Below are 22277 nucleotides of genomic sequence, written 5' to 3' on the forward strand. Positions count from 1 at the left end.
AATATGTGTGATTCATTGCATTATTTTTCAAACATAACAAATCACATGTAGTCCCATGTGTCACTGCAAAGTGATAATGCATTGAAATTGATATGGCTGTGCTTTCCGTTTTAGGTATACAGTCGTCCCTCGGTATCTGAGGGGGACTGGTTCCAGAACCTCGTGGATACTCAAGCCCCTTATATAAAATGGTGTAGTATCTTTTCTTTCCTTTTTTTTTTTTTTAAACATAGCACAGGAATGAACAGTGATGGTTGGTGAGGTTAGGGCCGCCTCGTGAGGCGCTGGAACAGGCACTTTGAAGGACAGCCGCATCCCGGCCTCCCGCCTCAGTCAGCCCTCTGAGTCAGGTGTCCTTCTGGTAGGGGGTCCTGGGTGACTTCGGGCGCTTCATATACACATGCAGAGAGCACTGGGTCCTATCCTGCCAACATCGTTCTCTCCTTCCTACAGACCTCTGCAGCAAGCATGCTCCGCTAGGCCCTAGTCAGGTCAAGAAGCACAACCCCACCCGTAGTGTCCTCACTTGTCCAAATTGTGTTGGGGTGCCGCTGCCTCCATCCCTCTGGGAGCTTCTTCCTTCACAGCCACATACCGTTCCAGGGGCCGAACCCTGGCTTGTTTTGTGCTGCCCTCTGGCTTGCCCCCAGGCCCTTGAGCTCTTTCTCCCTCCGTCTGCCCCTGTCCCTTACCGGCTTCTTCCCCAATATTTTCAATCCGCTGTTGGGTGAAACCTCGGATGCAGAGGGCTGACTGCAGTATTTTGGATGTTTGAGAGAAAAGAATTTGAGGAAAGAGACTGAATTATTGTTTGCTTGAAATAGCTGTAAGAGTGGCTTTGTTACAACCCCTGGCAAATTACTTAACCTCCCTCTGCTCCTAAATTTCTCACTTTGAAAATGAGTACAAGCATCTTATAGGGTTGTTGTAAGGATGGAATGATTTAATACATGTAAGGTAGATAGCATCTGATGTAAAAAGCATTTGATAAATTTAAGTTATTGCCTTACGCTGGGTTCTCTAGAGAAGCAAAACCAATGAAACATATATGTGTGTGTATATATGTATACATAAAGAGAGATTTATCTCAGGGAAATGGCTTATGTGGTTGTAGAGGCTGGCAAGTCCCAAGTCAGGCTTCTCCTCACTCACTTAGCTGCAGGGGCTGACAAACAGAAGATTGGCAGGTCAGACGGAAGGCCGCTGGCTCACAAGCTGCAGAGGCTGATGAATCTAAGATCGGGAGATAAGACAGCAGGGTGCTGGCTCAAGTCCTGAGAACCGGAGGTCAGATGATGACAGGCCAGATGCAGGATCCACAGCAAGGCAGGGAGCTTTGCTAGGATGTACATATATATATTGGATGCAGGCCACACCCCTGAAAAAACTCCCATTACAACTGATTGGCTGATCACATCAGATCACATGGAGGATGACTACATCATTATATAACTGCCAATTTACATCATTACATAATTGCCAAACCACTGAGAATCATGGCCCAGCCAAGCTGACACACAACCTTAGCCATCACAGCTATTATTATTGAAATCATCAGATTGAAGAAGAATTTGTAGGGTACAATCAAAAACAGTTTCATTCTTTTTCTCCTGTTGTCCTCGTTAGTTGCGGTTGAGTGGTTTCCCACTCATGATGACCCCATGTATGCTGAGTAGAGCTACTCCATAGGGTTTTCAAGGCTGTGACCTTTCAGAAGAAGATCACCAGACATGTCTTCCAAAGTGCTTCTGGGTGGGTTCAAACTGCCAACCTTTCAGCTAGTAGTCCAGGGCTTAACTGTTTGCATCACCCTGGGACTCATGTTGTTGTGTGCTGTTGCATCAATTCAGACTCATAGCAGTCATATACCTGACAAAGTAGAACTGCCCCATAGGGTTTCCTAGGCTGTGATCTTTGTGGGAGTAGCTCACCAGGTCTTTTCTCCCAAAGAGCCGCTTGAGGGTTTGAACTGTCAACCTTTCAGTTAGCAGCAAGCCCTTAACCATTGTATAATCAGGGCTCCTTCAGGGACTCCTCCTGCCCTTCAGATCCATTCTGGGACATGTGTTCTTTCTTGCCTCTGGGTGAAAATACAACGGCTCTGTGGCTTTTCTAGTAACTTTCATGGGAAAAAAGTCCTTTGCTTACATTATTCCCTCAAAGAATTTCAGTAATATAATTAATGTGTGGAGTCCAGTATAATAATGACTTTAGAAACTTTAAAAATATTGATTCCAGGCGGAGCCAAGATGGCGGACTAGGCAGACGCTACCTCGGATCCCTCTTACAACAAAGACACGGAAAAACAAGTGAATCGATCACATACATAACAATCTACGAACCCTGAACAACAAACACAGATTTAGAGACGGAGAACGAACTAATACGGGGAAGCAGCGATTGTTTCCAGAGCCTGGAGCCAGCGTACCAGTCAGGTACGGCACAAGCACAGAGACCTGCTCCACCCCCCTGAACTAACCCCGGGACGGGGACCAGCTGGTTCCACGGGCGGCGTGGGACGCAGCCGGTAGGAGAAGTCCCCGGGAGGCAGTGACTGATCTTGGAGCAGAAAGAGCAGCATCCGAGCCGGGGAACCGTCCCGCAGGGATTAGGACTGCACGCAGGTACGCCATAAACACGGAGAGTTGCTCCACCCCCTGAACTAACCCCGGGAAGGGGACCAGCCGGGTCGCGCGGGCGGCGTGGGACGCAGCCGGTAGGAGAAGTCCCCGGGAGGCAGCGACTGGTATTGGAGTGGGGAGAACAGCGTTCCAGCCAGGACACTCGGTCGCGGCACAAGCACAGGGAGCTACTCCACCCATCTGAACTAACCCCGGGAGGGGGCCCACCTAGTTCACGGGGGCGGCACGGCCACGCGGCTGGAGAGACGAGAAGTCCCCGGGAGGCAGCGACTGATTTTGGAGTTGAGAGTGCACCGTCCCAGTAGGGGAGCCTTGACGCTGGGCGTGGGGCTGGAAGCGGAGGATCTGACCGTGACTCCAGCGGGCCAGACCCCCCGGGGGCAATCTCCACACAGCCAGCACACATAGGCGACGCGCCCGCGGGAATCTCAGATATAACAGTCATTCCAAGCAAGACAAGCAACTCTGGCTATATTCTGAGGTGCTACTCTCCTATCTCTCTGTTCCCTCCCCCACCCTTCCCAGGCGGCTTCATTAACATCTGAATAGCCTGAGCCAAAGGGAGAACTCTGATAGGGATCTGACTGCAGTTTTTTTTTTAGCGGATTTTCTGGAAAAACTAGTTTCCCAGTGATGGCTCGGAGACAACAATCCATATCAAACCACTTAAAGAAGCAGACCGGGACAGCTTCTCCAACCCCCCAAACAAAAGAATCAAAATCTTTCCCAAATGAAGATACAATTTTGGAATTATCAGATACAGAATATAAAAAACTAATTTACAGAATGCTTAATGATATCACAAATGAAATTAGGATATCTGCAGAAAAAGCCAAGGAACACACTGATAAAACTGTTGAAGAACTCAAAAAGATTATTCAAGAACATACTGGAAAAATTAATAAGTTGCAAGAATCCATAGAGAGACAACATGTAGAAATCCAAAAGATTAACAATAAAATAACAGAATTAGACAACGTAATAGGAAGTCAGAGGAGCAGACTCGAGCAATTAGAATGCAGACTGGGACATCTGGAGGACCAGGGAATTAACACCAACATAGCTGAAAAAAAATCAGATAAAAGAATTAAAAAAAATGAAGAAACCCTAAGAATTATGTGGGACTCTATCAAGAAGGATAACCTGCGGGTGATTGGAGTCCCAGAACAGGGAGGAGGGACAGAAAACACAGAGAAAATAGTTGAAGAACTTCTGACAGAAAACTTCCCTGACATCATGAAAGACGAAAGGATATCTATCCAAGATGCTCATCGAACCCCATTTAAGATTGATCCAAAAAGAAAAACACCAAGACATATTATCATCAAACTCACCAAAACCAAAGATAAACAGAAAATTTTAAAAGCAGCCAGGGAGAAAAGAAAGGTTTCCTTCAAGGGAGAATCAATAAGAATATGTTCTGACTACTCAGCAGAAACCATGCAGGCAAGAAGGGAATGGGACGACATATACAGAACACTGAAGGAGAAAAACTGCCAGCCAAGGATCATATATCCAGCAAAACTCTCTCTGAAATATGAAGGCGAAATTAAGATATTTACAGACAAACACAAGTTTAGAGAATTTGCAAAAACCAAACCAAAGCTACAAGAAATACTAAAGGATATTGTTTGGTCAGAGAACCAATAATATCAGATATCAGCACAACACAAGGTCACAAAACAGAACGTCCTGATATCAACTCAAATAGGGAAATCACAAAAACAAACAAATTAAGATTAATTAAAAAAAAAAATACACATAACAGGGAATCATGGAAGTCAATAGGTAAAAGATCACAATAATCAAAAAGAGGGACTAAATACAGGAGGCATTGAACTGCCATATGGAGAGTGATACAAGGCGATATAGAACAATACAAGTTAGGTTTTTACTTAGAAAAATAGGGGTATATAATGAGGTAACCACAAAAAGGTATAACAACTCTATAACTCAAGACAAAAACCAAGAAAAACGTAACGACTCAACTAACATAAAGTCAAACACTATGAAAATGAGGATCTCACAATTTACTAAGAAAAACGCCTCAACACAAAAAAGTATGTGGAAAAATGAAATTGTCAACAACACACATAAAAAGGCATCAAAATGACAGCACTAAAAACTTATTTATCTATAATTACCCTGAATGTAAATGGACTAAATGCACCAATAAAGAGACAGAGAGTCACAGACTGGATAAAGAAACACGATCCATCTATATGCTGCCTACAAGAGACACACCTTAGACTTAGAGACTCAAATAAACTAAAACTCAAAGGATGGAAAAAAGTATATCAAGCAAACAATAAGCAAAAAAGAAGAGGAGTAGCAATATTAATTTCTGACAAAATAGACTTTAGACTTAAATCCACCACAAAGGATAAAGAAGGACACTATATAATGATAAAAGGGACAATTGATCAGGAAGACATAACCATATTAAATATTTACGCACCCAATGACAGGGCTGCAAGATACATAAATCAAATTTTAACAGAACTGAAAAGCGAGATAGATACCTCCACAATTATAGTAGGAGACTTCAACACACCACTTTCGGAGAAGGACAGGACATCCAGCAAGAAGCTCAACAGAGACACGGAAGATCTAATTACAACAATCAACCAACTTGACCTCATTGACTTATACAGAACTCTCCACCCAACTGCTGCAAAATATACTTTTTTTTCCAGCGCACATGGAACATTCTCTAGAATAGACCACATATTAGGACATAAAACAAACCTTTGCAGAGTCCAAAACATCGAAATATTACAAAGCATCTTCTCAGATCACAAGGCAATAAAACTAGAGATCAATAACAGAAAAACGAGGGAAAAGAAATCAAATACTTGGAAAATGAACAATACCCTCCTGAAAAAAGACTGGATTATAGAAGACATCAAGGAGGGAATAAGGAAATTCATAGAAAGCAACGAGAATGAAAACACTTCCTATCAAAACCTCTGGGACACAGCAAAAGCAGTGCTCAGAGGCCAATTTATATCAATAAATGCACACATACAAAAAGAAGAAAGAGCCAAAATCAGAGAACTGTCCCTACTACTTGAACAAATAGAAAGTGAGCAACAAAAGAATCCATCAGGCACCAGAAGAAAACAAATAATACAAATTAGAGCTGAACTAAATGAATTAGAGAACAGAAAAACAATTGAAAGAATTAACAAAGCCAAAAGCTGGTTCTTTGAAAAAATTAACAAAATTGATAAACCATTGGCTAGACTGACTAAAGAAATACAGGAAAGGAAACAAATAACCCGAATAAGAAATGAGAAGGACCACATCACAACAGAACCAAATGAAATTAAAAGAATCATTTCAGATTATTATGAAAAATTGTACTCTAACAAATTTGAAAACCTAGAAGAAATGGATGAATTCCTGGAAAAACACTACCTACCTAAACTAACACATTCAGAAGTAGAACAACTAAATAGACCCATAACAAAAAAAGAGATTGAAACGGTAATCAAAAAACTCCCAACAAAAAAAAGTCCCGGCCCGGACGGCTTCACTGCAGAGTTCTACCAAATTTTCAGAGAAGAGTTAACACCACTACTACTAAAGGTATTCCAAAGCATAGAAAATGACGGAATACTACCCAACTCATTCTATGAAGCCACCATCTCCCTGATACCAAAACCAGGTAAAGACATTACAAAAAAAGAAAATTATAGACCTATATCCCTCATGAACATTGATGCAAAAATCCTCAACAAAATTCTAGCCAATAGAATCCAACAACACATCAAAAAAATAATTCACCCTGATCAAGTGGGATTTATACCAGGTATGCAAGGCTGGTTTAATATCAGAAAAACCATTAATGTAATCCATCACATAAATAAAACAAAAGACAAAAACCACATGATCTTATCAATTGATGCAGAAAAGGCATTTGACAAAGTCCAACACCCATTCATGATAAAAACTCTTACCAAAATAGGAATTGAAGGAAAATTCCTCAACATAATAAAGGGCATCTATGCAAAGCCAACAGCCAATGTCACTCTAAATGGAGAGAACCTGAAAGCATTTCCCTTGAGAACAGGAACCAGACAAGGATGCCCTTTATCACCGCTCTTATTCAACATCGTGTTGGAAGTCTTAGCCAGGGCAATCAGGCTAGACAAAGAAATAAAAGGTATCCGGATTGGCAAGGAAGAAGTAAAGTTATCACTATTTGCAGATGACATGATTATATACACAGAAAACCCTAAGGAATCCTCCAGAAAACTACTGAAACTAATAGAAGAGTTTGGCAGAGTCTCAGGTTATAAAATAAACATACAAAAATCACTTGGATTCCTCTACATCAACAAAAAGAACACCGAAGAGGAAATAACCAAATCAATACCATTCACAATAGCCCCCAAGAAGATAAGATACTTAGGAATAAATCTTACCAAGGATGTAAAAGACCTATACAAAGAAAACTACAAAGCTCTACTACAAGAAATTCAAAAGGACATACTTAAGTGGAAAAACATACCTTGCTCATGGATAGGAAGACTTAACATAGTAAAAATGTCTATTCTACCAAAAGCCATCTATACATTTAACGCACTTCCGATCCAAATTCCAGTGTCATATTTTAAGGGGATAGAGAAACAAATCACCAATTTCATATGGAACGGAAAGAAGCCCCGGATAAGCAAAGCACTACTGAAAAAGAAGAAGAAAGTGGGAGGCCTCACCTTACCTGACTTCAGAAACTATTATACAGCCACAGTAGTCAAAACAGCCTGGTATTGGTACAACAACAGACACATAGACCAATGGAACAGAATTGAGAACCCAGACATAGATCCATCCACGTATGAGCAGCTGATATTTGACAAAGGACCAGTGTCAATTAACTGGGGAAAAGATAGCCTTTTTAACAAATGGTGCTGGCATAACTGGATATCCATTTGCAAAAAAATGAAACAGGACCCATACCTCACACCATGCACAAAAACTAACTCCAAGTGGATCAAAGACCTAAACATAAAGACTAAAACGATAAAGATCATGGAAGAAAAAATTGGGACAACCCTAGGAGCCCTAATACAAGGTATAAACAGAATACAAAACATTACCAAAAATGATGAAGAGAAACCCGATAACTGGGAGCGCCTAAAAATCAAACACCTATGCTCATCTAAAGACTTCACCAAAAGAGTAAAAAGACCACCTACAGATTGGGAAAGAATTTTCAGCTATGACATCTCCGACCAGCGCCTGATCTCTAAAATCTACATGATTCTGTCAAAACTCAACCACAAAAAGACAAACAACCCAATCAAGAAGTGGGCAAAGGATATGAACACACATTTCACTAAAGAAGATATTCAGGCAGCCAACAGATACATGAGAAAATGCTCTCGATCATTAGCCATTAGAGAAATGCAAATTAAAACTACGATGAGATTCCATCTCACACCAGCAAGGCTGGCATTAATCCAAAAAACACAAAAGAATAAATGTTGGAGAGGCTGCGGAGAGATTGGAACTCTCATACACTGCTGGTGGGAATGTAAAATGGTACAACCACTTTGGAAATCTATCTGGCGTTATCTTAAACAGTTAGAAATAGAACTACCATACAACCCAGAAATCCCACTCCTAGGAATATACCCTAGAGATACAAGAGCCTTCATACAAACAGATATATGCACACCCATGTTTATTGCAGCTCTGTTTACAATAGCAAAAAGTTGGAAGCAACCAAGGTGTCCATCAACGGATGAATGGGTAAATAAATTGTGGTATATTCACACAATGGAATACTACGCATCGATAAAGAACAGTGACGAATCTCTGAAACATTTCATAACATGGAGGAACCTGGAAGGCATTATGCTGAGCGAAATTAGTCAGAGGCAAAAGGACAAATATTGTATAAGACCACTATTATAAGATCTTGAGAAATAGTAAACCTGAGAAGAACACATACTTTTGTGGTTACGAGGGGGGGAGGGAGGGAGGGTGGGAGAGGGTTTTTTATTGATTAATCAGTAGATAAGAACTGCTTTAGGTGAAGGGAAAGACAACACTCAATACATGGAAGGTCAGCTCAATTGGACTGGACCAAAAGCAAAGAAGTTTCCGGGATAAAATGAATGCTTCAAAGGTCAGCGGAGCAAGCGCGGGGGTCTGGGGAACATGGTTTGCGGGGACTTCTAAGTCAATTGGCAAAATAATTCTATTATGAAATCATTCTGCATCCCACTTCGAAATGTGGCGTCTGGGGTCTTAAATGCTAACAAGCAGCCATCTAAGATGCAGCAATTGGTCTCAACCCACCTGGAGCAAAGGAAAATGAAGAACACCAAGCCCACATGACAACTAAGAGCCCAAGAGACAGAAAGGGCCACATGAACCAGAGACCTACATCATCCTGAGACCAGAAGAACTAGTTGGTGCCCGGCCACAGTCGATGACTGCCCTGACAGGGAGCTCAGCAGAGGACCCCTGAGGGAGCAGGAGATCAGTGGGATGCAGACCCCAAATTCTCATAACAAGACCAAACTTAATGGTCTGACTGAGACTGGAGGAATCCCGGCGGCCATGCTCCCCAGACCTTCAGCTGACACAGGACAGGAACCATCCCCGAAGACAACTCATCAGAAATGAAAGGGACTGGTCAGCGGGTGGGAGAGAGATGCTGATGAAGAGTGAGCTAATTATATCAGGTGGACACTTGAGATTGTGTTGGCAACTCTTGCCTGGAGGGGGGATGGGAGGATAGAGAGAGAGGGAAGCCGGCAAAATTGTCAAGAAAGGAGAGACTGAAAGGGCTGACTCAAGACGGGGAGAGTAAGTGGGAGTAGGGAGTGAGATGTATGTAAACTTATATGTGACAGACTGATTGGATTTGTAAACGTTCACTTGAAGCTTAATAAAAGTTATTAAAAAAAAAAAAAAAGAAAAAAAAAATATTGATTCCAAGGTAAAGTTTTTCCCTCCCAGTTCGGGACTGATTCAAGATGGCTTCTTGTATAGGAGGAAGAGGGGTCATGAGCTGTTTCCTCTGTTTCACTGCCTTAAGTTCCTCCAAAGTTAAAGCCAAGGGAAGGTGAGAAGTTAGGGCCAGAGAAAATGTGCTTGTGTTCTAGTAATCTAGCATTGGTGTAGGTGTTTGAGGCTGACTTTTGGAGAACCCCCTAATCACTGGGAATCTCTCATGGTGCTTCCTGATGTAGGTAATTGTATCTCCTCTGACATCCAAGGTAACATATCTAGCCCCTTTTTTGCTGAGGTCTCCCCAGTCCTTGAGGAGGTCTCTTGGGCATAATCTGAAACAACCCCATGCTAGGACTCCTTCTTATTCCATATTGATTAGTGGGAAGCTTTTCATGTTCTTTGCTCTGACAAGAGTCAGGCCCACCTCAGTAGAGCATCCTCTCTTGTTCTGCCATCAGAAAAGCTAGCCAGCCAGTCCCTCTTAGATTTCTCAGGTATAGGCCTGACATCAGTTTACAGTGTCTCCAAGTTCTCCCATTGAAGAGATGCATCTCCTTGGGGCCACTTTTTCCAGACTTGAGGTGAGGGAAGAATATCCTCCCATGGTGGCGCTTTATATGCAATGATAATGCTCTCCAAAAATCCTCTTCTAATCCCTAACCCCTCTTTTGGTTTCTCCAAGCCATTTGATAAACTGGAGGTGGTCACGAGTAGGTCCAAAAAAACTGTTTTTTGTCTATTCCTGTCTTAATGGTCTAGCATCTCACTTTGAAATGAGGAAAGAATTGGCACCTATGGGGCCTAGGCAGAAATAGAACAGAAAGAATCCTATTTTAACATTCTGTTACATTGTGATGACAGTAGTTGTTATTTAGGGATAATCAGTCTATAAAATGGACAGCATTTATTCCTTCATTATTCCCACTGTTCTCTTACTTAACAATAATTAGTATTTTCTATCATTAGAAATTATGCATAAAAAATTTTTTTTAACCAAGGACAAATTGTAATTCATTGCATGTATTAAACATAAATTTTACTGAGAGTAAAACAACTATCACACAATGATAACAGTTTAATTCTAGCCTAAGAAAAGAGCTTACACTACTTTGGATGAAGAGTTAATCCTCTGGTGGGTTTATGTATGTCTTTTTGCAATGGTGACAAGATTGTAGGTAGGAAAGTGACAAATACAATAAATCTCTTGTTTCTACTGCTTGATGCCAAATAACTTAGAAAAATGAATATTTCACTTAGTATTCAACTTTCTGGGAGAGTTGATTGGTTCATTTAACTTTCAGTAGGTGAATCCCTTTTTTTCACAGACTTTTTGTGCAGTTAAGCCCTTCAGAGATCCTAGTTAGAAAGGAAGGGAACTTCCACAAGGATCTAGGGTTTGTGGGTTGGCTGGTTAATTGATTGATTTAATGTGAGATACTAACAACGTATCCAACTTCAAATAGAAATTTACGTGTGGATCAAAATTTTGGTCAACACTCCTATTTCAAAGATGTGCCATTGTCTTCAACTTAAAAAAAAATATGTGAATCATAGACTTTCCGAATAGTAATTTCTTTAAAGAGGTGGTCCCAAAATTTTTAATTATATACCCCAAAAGTAGAAAAGCCCCTGGGTGACACAAACGGTTTGCATTCAACTACTAACCTAAAGGTTGGTAGTTCAAACCCACCCAGTGACACTGCAGAAGAAAAGCCTGACAAACTGTTTCTGTAAAGATTACAACCAAGAAAACCCTGTGGAGCTCAGTTCTACTCTGTAATGCATGAGGTCACTATGAGTTGGAATTGACTCAACTGCAACAGATCTGGTTTTCTGTTTTTATTTTTTGGTTAAACAGTAAAAAGTTTTGAACATAGACCTACATGTATGTTTACTCATTGTCATGGATTGAATTGTATCCCCCCAAAATATGTGTCAACTTGGCTAGGCCATGATTCTCAGTATTGTGTGGTTGTCCTTCATTTTGTAATGTTATAAATCCTAACCTCTATATGTTAATGAGGGAAGATGAGTGTGGGGTGTATTTTGAGTCACAGCCTTACAAGAGAGCATGACTTGAGTCACACCCTTACTCAAGTTACACCCTTATTCAGACCCTTACTTGAGTCATACCTTTTATCTTACAAGAGATAAAAGGAGAGAGAAGCGAATAGAGAGGGGAGGAACCTCACTACCACCAGAAAAGAATTGTCGAGAGCAGAGCGTGTCTGTAGGACCTGGGGTCCCTGCGCTGAGAACTTCCTAGGCCCAGGGGAAGATTGATGCCAAGACACATAGAGATCTCCAGTGAACGCTGGGCCCACAGATGTTGAAAGGAGACAAGGACCTTCCCCCAGAGCCAACAGAGAAAGCCTTCCCCTAGAGCTGGCTCCCTGAATTTGGACTTCTAGGTTCTATATTGTGAGAGAAAAAATTCCTGTTTGTTAAAGCCATCCACTTGTGGTATTTCTGTTGTAGCAGCACTAGATAACTAAGACCCTCATTTATAATATATGTGTTAATATATTTATAGATTATATACATAATGAAACATAAAAAATAGAAATTAAAAAGTTTAGAATAAGAAAAAACAAATTGTACTTTTAAAATAATTTTGCAAATCTACAAAAATATTTTGCTGGCTAAAGAAGTTTCTAAAGCAGTCCTTCATTTTTTTTCTTTTTTACCAGAACCCTAGTGAAGAGCTTACAGAAATGGTAGCCAGGATCTCGATTGTAGTAGTCATCCATTTGCTAACTTTAGAAGCATGGCATTTAGGAAGAAAATTTATATTTCCATATATATTTTGGTTATGTGTTTGTATCTGATAATATCACTTAGTGATAATATTAAGCAACACTTGGAATATACAAGTACTGACATTGTTGAGAAGTAAACCCTTTAACTGACTGGTATTTGTGTATTTCCTGGATCAAATGAAGCCTTCTTTTGGGGATCTATGAAATAGGTTAAAATATCTGGCTTTAAATGGGAGGCGTGACAGCTTAACCCTTTCCCAATTTACATTTAGGGTAGCTTTGAAAATATTTTTTCTTTTGGAATAAGATCCAGGCAACAGAAAATAAAGTCTCTTGACTCGATGTCTTACAGTAATGCATTAAAATGCCATGGCTTAGGACTTCCTCGAATATTATTTTAAAAGGGGAAAAATACTTTGCTGGAAAACCCCACTCCCTAGTTTTCAAGGAATTTAGGAGACATCATTATGGCTGTTGAACTCACATCCATCAACAGCAGGAAAGACAACTCATGAGCTAATTTTGAGGCTTTATTTTTTGCCTAGAGCTCAGGCTCAGATTCATGGCTATTTTGGGGCTTACAAAAGCTGAGTCTCCAAAGGGTCCATTTATGGGATCCAGTACCCTTCCCCACTCTCAGCCCCTGAAGGATTTTGTTGCAGCGTCTGTCTTCTAAATACTCACAGGACTGCAGGTTTCATTTCAGAGAATTTTATAGTGCTTAGAGTTTTGTTGCATTTGTTGAATCTCAGAGAAATAGAAATGGAAATGAAAAAATTTTCAGGGAACTATGTTTTTTTTCCCCTCCTTTCCATGAAAGGAAATAGGAAAATAATGATGAAAGAGGAGGACCAATAACACCTTTTGCCTACTTCAAAAATCTTTAACTTTGAGCTCTTATTAACCCAATAGAAGACAGACTGGGGGAGGGAAAAAGGTCTCTGAGGCTTCCTCAATTTTGTTCTCATACCATTTAAAAACCAAAAAAACCAAACCCACTGCAGTCAAGTCGATTCCAACTCATAGCGACCCTATAGGACAGAGTAGAACTGCCCGATAGAGTTTCCAAGGAGTGCCTGGAGGATTTGAACTGTCGACCTGTTGGTTAGCAGCCATAGCACTTAACCACTGCGCCACCAGGGTTTCCCATACCACTTAAGAAGTCCCTAAATGGGGAGGTGAGATTAGCTTTAGAATTCGGGTTAATGTCTTGCTGTCGGGATCGCCTTGTAAGATGCTGGTCTTTCTTTTTCCCACAGACAGAAGGTTTGAGCATAAATGTAGAAAAACACAAACATCCTGCTTGAATCTTTTTGTCCAGACCCTTGATTTTTAAATTTATTTTGCAGCAGAAACCTTATTTCAAATTCTTTTTCTTTGGCCACAAGTGATCAGAAGAATCCCTGTGACTGCAGACTCCCTGTAGCAGCACTGGACAACTTTGTCCTCATCTTGTTGCCTTAGGATTGCACCTCAGATAACCTGTAGCAGATAAGCTTTGTCTCAGGCTCTATTTTCTAGGAAACTCAGGCTAAGACATGGCATAATTATTATATATTTTTTACTATAGGCAGTTCTTGCTTTGCTTTACCATTCAATCTGAAACCGTGTGTGATGATGGTTAAGGTTGTGCGTCAACTTGACTGGGTCATGATTCTCAGTGGTTTGGCAGTTATGATGTAGTTTGGCAGTTGTATAATGTGATCACTTCCATGATGAGAATGCAGTCACCCCCATGATGAGATCCGCTATGAGTAGCCCATCACTTGAAAGGGAATGTCCTTGGGCGTGTGGCTGCATCAAATATAAATGCACATTCTGGCAAGGCTCGTGGGCTTTTGCTCACTCGGAATTCTGCAGCTTGCTCCTGTTCACCTGGTCTCCAGTTGTTGGGACTTGAGCTAGCACCTTACCCACAGTCTTGCCTGCTTATCTTGGGATTCGTTGATCTTCGCAGCCTATAAGCAAGAGCCCTGCTCTCTGACCTACTGATCTTGGGTTTGCCAGCTCCTGTGGCTACATGAATCAGGAGAAGCCTCTATCCTGAACCATGGACTTGGGACTTTTCAGCTTCTACAACCACATAAGCCATTTCATTTTTATAAATCTCTGTCTGTGTGTATATTTATATGTGTTACTGGTTTTGCTTCTCTAGAGAACCCAGCCTAAGACACCATGCAAAGCAATATTAATAATGAAAAAAAATAACAATAGTTCTGTGACTTAAAATTTTTTCAAAACATTAAAAACTCTTATTGTTGGTTGGGAAATGAAAAAAAGATAGTGAAATTAATATATATTTATTACACTATAATTTAAAACATCAAGAATTAAAGTGCCTTATTTGTAAAAGCTGTCAAGAACAGTTTGAACAGTGCTTGCCTTCTTTTCATATAACTTAAAATATAGAGCAAACATCTTTTGTGTGTCCTGGTGAGTTGTCATATTCCTTTCTAAGTTTGGATATATTCTAACATTTTATCCTTTGTGCTTTCACATGTTGTCAGATATCTCTGAGAGTTCCCTTAAAGTGAGTTTTTTTGCTGGCATCACTTCCTCTGGGAAATCTTCATCCTTTTTGTCACAACTACTTTCCTTATTTATGTTGGTGTTTGCCTTCACTAAGCTCCTCTGGGTGCATGTCTAGAGTCTTTTAAACAGCAGCAGTGTCAGTATTCCCACAGTCAGCTCTTCCTTCTAGAACTCCACTTATGTTCAATTAGAATTTAACTTCTAATGTTACCACGTTTCCTTTCTTTACTGCATTTTCATTTTTCTTGACCAATTCTACCTTTCAATTGTCTGTCTTTGTAAAATGTCACATGGGTTCATCACTGGGAAACAAGGAGGCAGCACAACTGCAGACTTTGCTGTCTATGCGTGAACTGAATAACAGATACACAGTGTGACCAGTCACTGACAGACTTTGAAAGAAGGGATGTGACTGGTCACTGATCATGATGTGTATCTGTTATTTATGTAGTGATTTTTTGGACTAAAGAGCTAGCAGCAAACTGAAATTTGAACTATGTTCTTGGGGGACTGGTGTTATTTAACTAATCTGTGGTAATTGAAATTTGTGCATATAAAGATCGTGCAAAGGAAAGACTGCCTGTATTCCAAATGCTTTCCTATTGCAGGACTCTTTTGTATATCTTTCCCACTGTCCAGGACGTTCTCACCTGAGCTCTCAATACTGGCTTCTTCTCATCCTTAGGCTGGGACTTAAATACTACCTCCTGTCAGATACCTTCCCTGACCATACTGCCTAAGTAGGACTTCATTTTGTTCTGTTCATTTTCTTCAATAAATTCAGTTATCACAATTTTAAATATATATTTATGTGTCTGTTTATTGCTTACTTTTTATGTTTTCATTGGACTACATGATCCATGAAGTCAGAGATCCTGCCTATTTTGTTCATTAATATATACCCAGTGCTTTATTATTGTAGTACCTGGGATACAGTAGGTACTCATTCCATGTTTCGTAAATAAATAAATGAGTGATTGTAGATCTCTGAGGCAGAAGTAAAGCAATTTGTATAAGAAACCTAGCAGATTTTCTGGGAATGAACTTAAGAGGTTCATCATGATGGATTTTTGATATCCTGACTAAGGTCTGTTGATGAGAAAAGACGCCAGGGGCCCCCAAAACAGAAGAGGGCCCATGCGAGTGGCCCAAGCTGAAAACAAGTCCTAAGAGTCATGGAGAAGGATTAGTTGCCTAGTGTGATGCTAAAGCTGAAATCCCCTAGGGCCCGACCATCCTGGTACAGTGTTTGCACTACTGGGAACAATGGTTGGACATAACCTTGGATCCCAGGCACAGCACTGTGAGTCAAGTGCTAAAACCTGGAAAAATGATGAGAGGAGCTGGTGGCACCAGTGTTTGCCCATAGAAGCATGAGGGCAGAATCTGAAGGACAGTAATAGTGAGCTGCACCAATACTTTGGTTCCCTCTCTCCACCAGCTGATTTTGGACAGAATAGATCTCCAAGGTTCTTGAGGACAAAACGGGTGGACAGCTAGATACTGTACACCTGGCCTTACAGGCATGTGAAGGCTTGAGTGATTAACTGGAAAATAAAACAATTTGTACCTACTTGTGAAGGGGGTCATACTGTTTATTAAAAAAAAAAAAATTTCCACCACCTTTCTCAGTTCTATCTAGGAGATGGAGCAGGAAATGTTCACTTGGGAAAAAGAACTGTTTTTCATAGATATCACGAGCTAACAAGGAAAATTTATCACTGGAAGGAAAGCAAACACAATGGTCCCAGTTTAATTACTATCCTGTTTATTACCTCCTCAGGGACCGCCCCTTGGCTCCAAAATGAGGCTGCCACATTCCTTTCCTAAGCTACTTAAATATTAGAGGAAGGTAGAAAAGCTCCACAGTTGCACCATGTTGAAACACCTCTGCCACAGGCCTCCTTCCTTCTGATCTATGTCATGAGTGCTTTGCAAGCATTTTCTTTCTTTTTGGTGATAAGCAGGTAAAACTGCTGGCATAAATGGCTATTAAGTTCTCATAGAATCCCCATACCTAAGTTGGAGGTGTCCCATTTTGGTTCACCAGCACCATGTCCTGGTAAACCAGACCCAAACCACATTATCATTCTTCAGGAAACAATGCTGAAGAAAACTGGGAACCACGTACAGATTTTCCATCAAAGATGTCATTATAGTCTGGTTAGAGCCAGAGCTTTTGGGGAAGGCAAGACTAGTTCCTTACATTAATTTAATCCCTTACAAAAATAATTACAGAGATTTCTCAACCCCAGATCACTCAATTGTAAGAATCTAAGCCAAGGTAATAATAGATCCTTGTGTTGGCTTTACCCAAATATCTTCCTAGCTAGTAAAAAAACGGATGACTATTCTCTACTGGCAGAACGAAACCTTTCTTTGCTAGAGTCCGTGTTTTCTAACTCTGGCAAATTGTTTGGGGGATGGGGTCACCTGGATGTGTTCCCTCATGTATTTGTGTTTTGTTGGAAAAGAAAGTGCTTGATTTGAGTAAAATGCAGTCAGTCAGAAACTGGCTTTGCCAGAGTAGGGAAAAATTCAGTGTTAAATGGTATTTTGATCCCTATGGAGAATTGAAGATAAAGGCTTTAGCTTCTAGAGGTATATGAGAAGGCCGATGGGCCTTATGCCTGATATTTTTGTGTTCCTTTAATGTTGCAGATTAATGCAAGAGTTAAGGCGTATATTCTCAGGTTTCTTTTCTTTACTGAGCTCTTTTGGCTATACCTAAAAAAAGGATATTGGCAAAGGTAGATTGGCCAACTCAGTCTATTTGGAGGGATCAAAATAATGAAACCAGTGGAATGAAAAGAGCAGTGGCTTTAAGTACTGAATTCTAGTTCAGCACAGACTTAGGAATAAACTATGATCTTGGAAAGATCATGTACCATCTCTGGCTTCAATTCTTCATTTGAAAAATTAAGTGAACAAAATCCATGTTTCTCAGTGCCTTCCACAACACTCACGAAGCTTATAAACACAAGATATCCCCATGGGCCATACTGGAGCCATCTGAATTCTTAGTGGCCTGGCTTTTTTTTTTTTTGGCTTTAATTCCATCGCTTTCTTTCCTTCCCAAGAAGGCATATTTGAATACATACAAGGGAAAGTGACTTCATTTTCACAGAAACCTTGAATCTGATCCCATTTACTTGGAAAGAAGAATCCCACAGGTCATTCTTAAATTTCTTTAATAACAAGAAGAAAATGAAGATGAATTTATTTTATTAACAAAAAATTATTTGCAACATTCCTCACTATTGCCACATACCCATATTTGGTATAAATTATCATTGATAACTGAGTGACTAGATTGTTTCTAAGATTCTTTACAGCTTCAGTACCTGAAAGTTGTGAAAATTCTCCACATCTAAAAATTGAAGAATTCAGATGAGGTTTAGCCTTGTGCAGACCCACTATTAAAGGTCTCATGGCCTGAAACTGTTCAAAATCTGCAACTGCCTTTACTTCTTCTATTTTAGTTAAATCATTAAATTATTAAAAATAACAAAATACAAAACCAAATACTACTGTGGCCAAGGGAAACATCATGACTTCATTCCATTCCTGATCCCCTTCATTATATGGTTTTCTGAAGTCAAGTAAAAAAATAACAAACAAAAAAAAACCCCATTGCCGTCAAGTCAATTCCAACTCATAGGAACCCTATATAGGACAGAATAGAACTTCCCCATAGGGTTTCCAAGGTTGTAAATCCTTACAGAAGCAAACTGCCACATCTTTCTCTGGCGAAGCAGCTGATGGGTTTGAACCACTAACCTTTCATTTAACAGCTGAGTGTGCCACTAAGTCTCCTTAAGAAATAGGCTTTTAAGATCAGACTTACTGGTCTGACAGAGGCTGGAGAAACTCCTAGAGTATGGCCCCTGGACACAGTTTTAACTCAGTACTGAAGTCACTCCTGAGGTTCACCCTTCAGCCAAAGATTAGATAGGTCCATAAAACAAAACGAGACTAAATGAGCACACCAGCCTAGGGGCAAGGACAAGAAGGCAGGAGGCGACAGGAAAGGGGGTAATCAGGAACCCAAGGTCGAGAAGGGGAAAGGGTTGGAATGTTGTGGGGTTGGCAACCAATGTTACAAAACAATATGTGTATTAATTGTTTAATGAGAAACTAATTTGTTCTGTAAACCTTCATCTAAAGTACAATTTAAAAAATAAAAGGTCTTTTGCAGCAGGAAAAAAACAGACTTAAAAAGACATTCATTTTCAGTTATGACACAAAATGTGAATAATCAAAGAGCACTCTTCTCTCCTCATGAGCACAGATGGTCTGTAATCGCTTCATCTTATGTGTCCACATGTGTATATATGGGCATGTGTGTGGGGTAAGAGGAAACATAATGAGTTATGTAAGCCCTTCCAGAGGCCTGGAATGAAATACCTGAAAACCAGTCACCTCAAGCTCCAATTCATAACCTTCACAGAATTGGGTGGCTTAGCTCAGTATTCTCCAAAGAGATTCCTATTTGTGAGATGAAATTGAATTGCACTTACAAATTGGTCTGCTCTGATAAAGAAAGGTACTTTTTAGTGGTTTCTTTAAAAGCTATAAGTGTTTTTTGTAATAGCCCACAAATCATAAAAAATAGGATACTCTCAATTATCCAAACGAAGCCAGGCTCTAGTCTTGCTTGTGAGATGAAAAGCATGTGGATTGGGTGTTTTCAGCAGTCTTGGTGTCTTATCCCATTGATTTTGTGAAAAAAAGAAAAATTACTTGACTAAAAATGATTGATCTAGGAGCCTGTGTGGATAGGTTCAGCCTCAGTTAATTAAGTTGTTCATTTATCATGTCCATGGCGGTAGGGCTGCTTACTTCAGAACTGGGTGATCCCTGTTTCGAGGCATTGCCAAACCCTAACCACATATTTCCTATTACTCTCTACTGGGCAATTCACGTGGTACGTTTTCTAACAACAAGGCTCCGCCCCCTTTTCCAAGCAATATGGAGGAAGCTGTGGAAGGCTAAAGGTCAAGTAAAAGTATAACACAGGCAAAGTTGACAGGGAGTATTTCTGTTTCCGAGGGCGTTTTAAAGGTTGTAGATCTTATTTGGAGATCAGCAATTCTGAGTACATTGTAGCTGGCAGGTCAAAAAAACCAAAGCAAACCTGTTGCTGTCCAGTCGATTCCGACTCGTAGCGACCCTATAGGACAGAATAGAACCACCCCATAGAGTTTCCAAGGAGCGCCTGGTGGATTCGAACTGCTGACCTTTTGGTTAGCAGCCATAGCACTAAACCACTATGCCACCAGGGTTTCCAATAGAATACTAGTAAATATCAAAAAAGCCTAAATATTTAGAAGAGGTTTTACCTGTAAAATTTACTTATAATAATTGTAAAACATCAACCATTGCTATAATTTTCAAAGAGAAGTGCAAATTTAAATTCCAAGCTTGGATTTTTCATTCAATTGAGTATTTTCACCTGAGCAATGATTCTTAATAAAAGCTATGGAATAAAATTTCGTCACACTTTTTTTCTCTGACATAAGTTGATGGAATGGAGTAATAAAATAATTAACAGTGGCCTGTCACTTTCCAGCTTTCACACACATTATCTCATTGATTATCACTAGACTGTGACTCCATGTGGCTGGAATTAGATATCTATTTACCACTATATCCCCAACACTTTGCACAAAGTAAAATAAATAAATATTTTTTGAATGAATGATCAAACTACCCTGTAATGGAGGCAGAGCAGGTGCTATTCTTTTCTCCATTTTTTAGGTGAAGCAATATTTGCAGGAAAGTAACTTTCTCAAGGTCATATAGCTAGCAAGTGGTGAAACTAGGCTTTGAACCTAGGTCTTTAGACTCCAAAGCCTGTGCTTTTCTCTAGATACTTGGGCTACAGGGTCCAACTCTGGTACTAATTGGTAAACCCCTTGATTTCTCTGGGCTTCATTTCCCTTATCAGTAAAATAAGACGAGGCGTTATTCAGTGGCCCTAAGGGCCCACCTAGGTCTAAAACTTCGGGTTTAATTTACAATATCATTTGCAATGTCATTCTGGCTTCTGAGAGCCTTAAGTTCACCAAGGAGGTGGTGCTAACGGTGGAGTCCAGAAAGCCTAGAGCTGTCAGTTGGCCCAAAGAGGGAGACAGAAGGGAGGCCCAGGGCCAATCACAGGCCCACTTCCTAACAGTGGGTAAAAACTTCAGACTAGAAGCTCCTTCCTTTATGAAGTCAGTGAGGTGGTTTTGAGGTTAGTTTAGGTTATAAAGAGGCTCCGAGGAAATTCTAATTGTTAACATGCAACTACTCTAGTAGCTTTTGGGCGATGGTGTCCACACCTCATGGCCTTGCTTATGCAGCTAACTCATCTTCCATGATCCTTTCCCCACTGACATACCCCATGCCATTTTCACAACTGCAAGCTCAAGGGCCAGAATCGGGATTTAAGCTTCTACAATTAATTCACTGGAGACAAGCCTCCTTTGTGCATGCCACCAAGAACTTCAGGAATGGATTTCAAATTTGGATTAAAAAATAAAATACTGTTATCTCCATCACACATAAGGCTCCTTTGTAGCAGCTTTGTGAATACCTAGTTGCTTTTGGAGGCCGGTTTTCTTAAAGAACTGATAAATCCCGCTGCCCAAGAGTGATGTATTTGTTTTCAAGCAAACCTAAATACAAGCTGATGGCCCTGTGTAAATTAGTTCCTCTAAATTCCTTCAGCCAGTTGCTCATTTAGAATGTATGTAAACAGAAGGTGTTGAGAACATCTCCTCTGTTATATCTGCTCGGTTAGCTTCCCCCAGAGCAGTTAGCTCCCCCCAGAGCAGTTAGCTCCCCCCAGAGCGCCTGATGAAATCTGATTACAGGCGGGCTGAGAAATGAAAACTCAGCTGGAATTAGAGACAGCTGCCTCAAATAAGAGTAGAACGGGGCGCTACACCCTGAAAAAAGAGGCCTTTTGTGGATGCACGCCTCTGCAGTATATAATTTCACTTATCATTCCAGTTCCTAAATCAGACCCAAATCTCTGGCTGGCACTTACCGAAAATTTCGAACCACGAAATTGCAACCGTTTCTAAGAGCTGCGTTGTTCAGCAGGGTCCTCAAATTAATCAGCATCTTCTTTTGATAGTGACAAGGATGATTTTGTGCTCTGGAGAACTCCAGGCGAAGTTAGCCCAATGGGAGCCACCTAAAAGCTAAGAATGCTCTCTATTGCAGTAAGGGAGCAAAGGTAAATCACCTTCAACTACCTTATCAGATTCCCCTGGATAGAGATAGTGCAGGGCAGGGTGCAGGCACATTTGAACTTTAAGCCAACCTCCAGCACTGTGTATTTTCTGAGAAGGAATCCTGGCTGTTGGGGCCCAGCCTCCTC

At 40.5% G+C, this 22277-nt stretch overlaps 1 protein-coding gene across 1 annotated transcript in view; it reads right to left on the minus strand.

The window, feature by feature from the left end:
• OTC (ornithine transcarbamylase) overlaps positions 1–22018 on the minus strand; it is a 78211-nt gene extending 56193 nt beyond the window's left edge. Inside the window, exon 1 of the mRNA XM_049873452.1 lies at positions 21942–22018. Coding sequence (XP_049729409.1) covers positions 21942–22018 — 77 coding nt within the window. The remainder of the gene's footprint in view (positions 1–21941) is intronic.
• Positions 22019–22277: the final 259 nt, after the last annotated feature.

This window comes from Elephas maximus, chromosome X (assembly GCF_024166365.1).
Source record: "Elephas maximus indicus isolate mEleMax1 chromosome X, mEleMax1 primary haplotype, whole genome shotgun sequence".
Lineage (NCBI taxonomy): Eukaryota > Metazoa > Chordata > Mammalia > Proboscidea > Elephantidae > Elephas > Elephas maximus.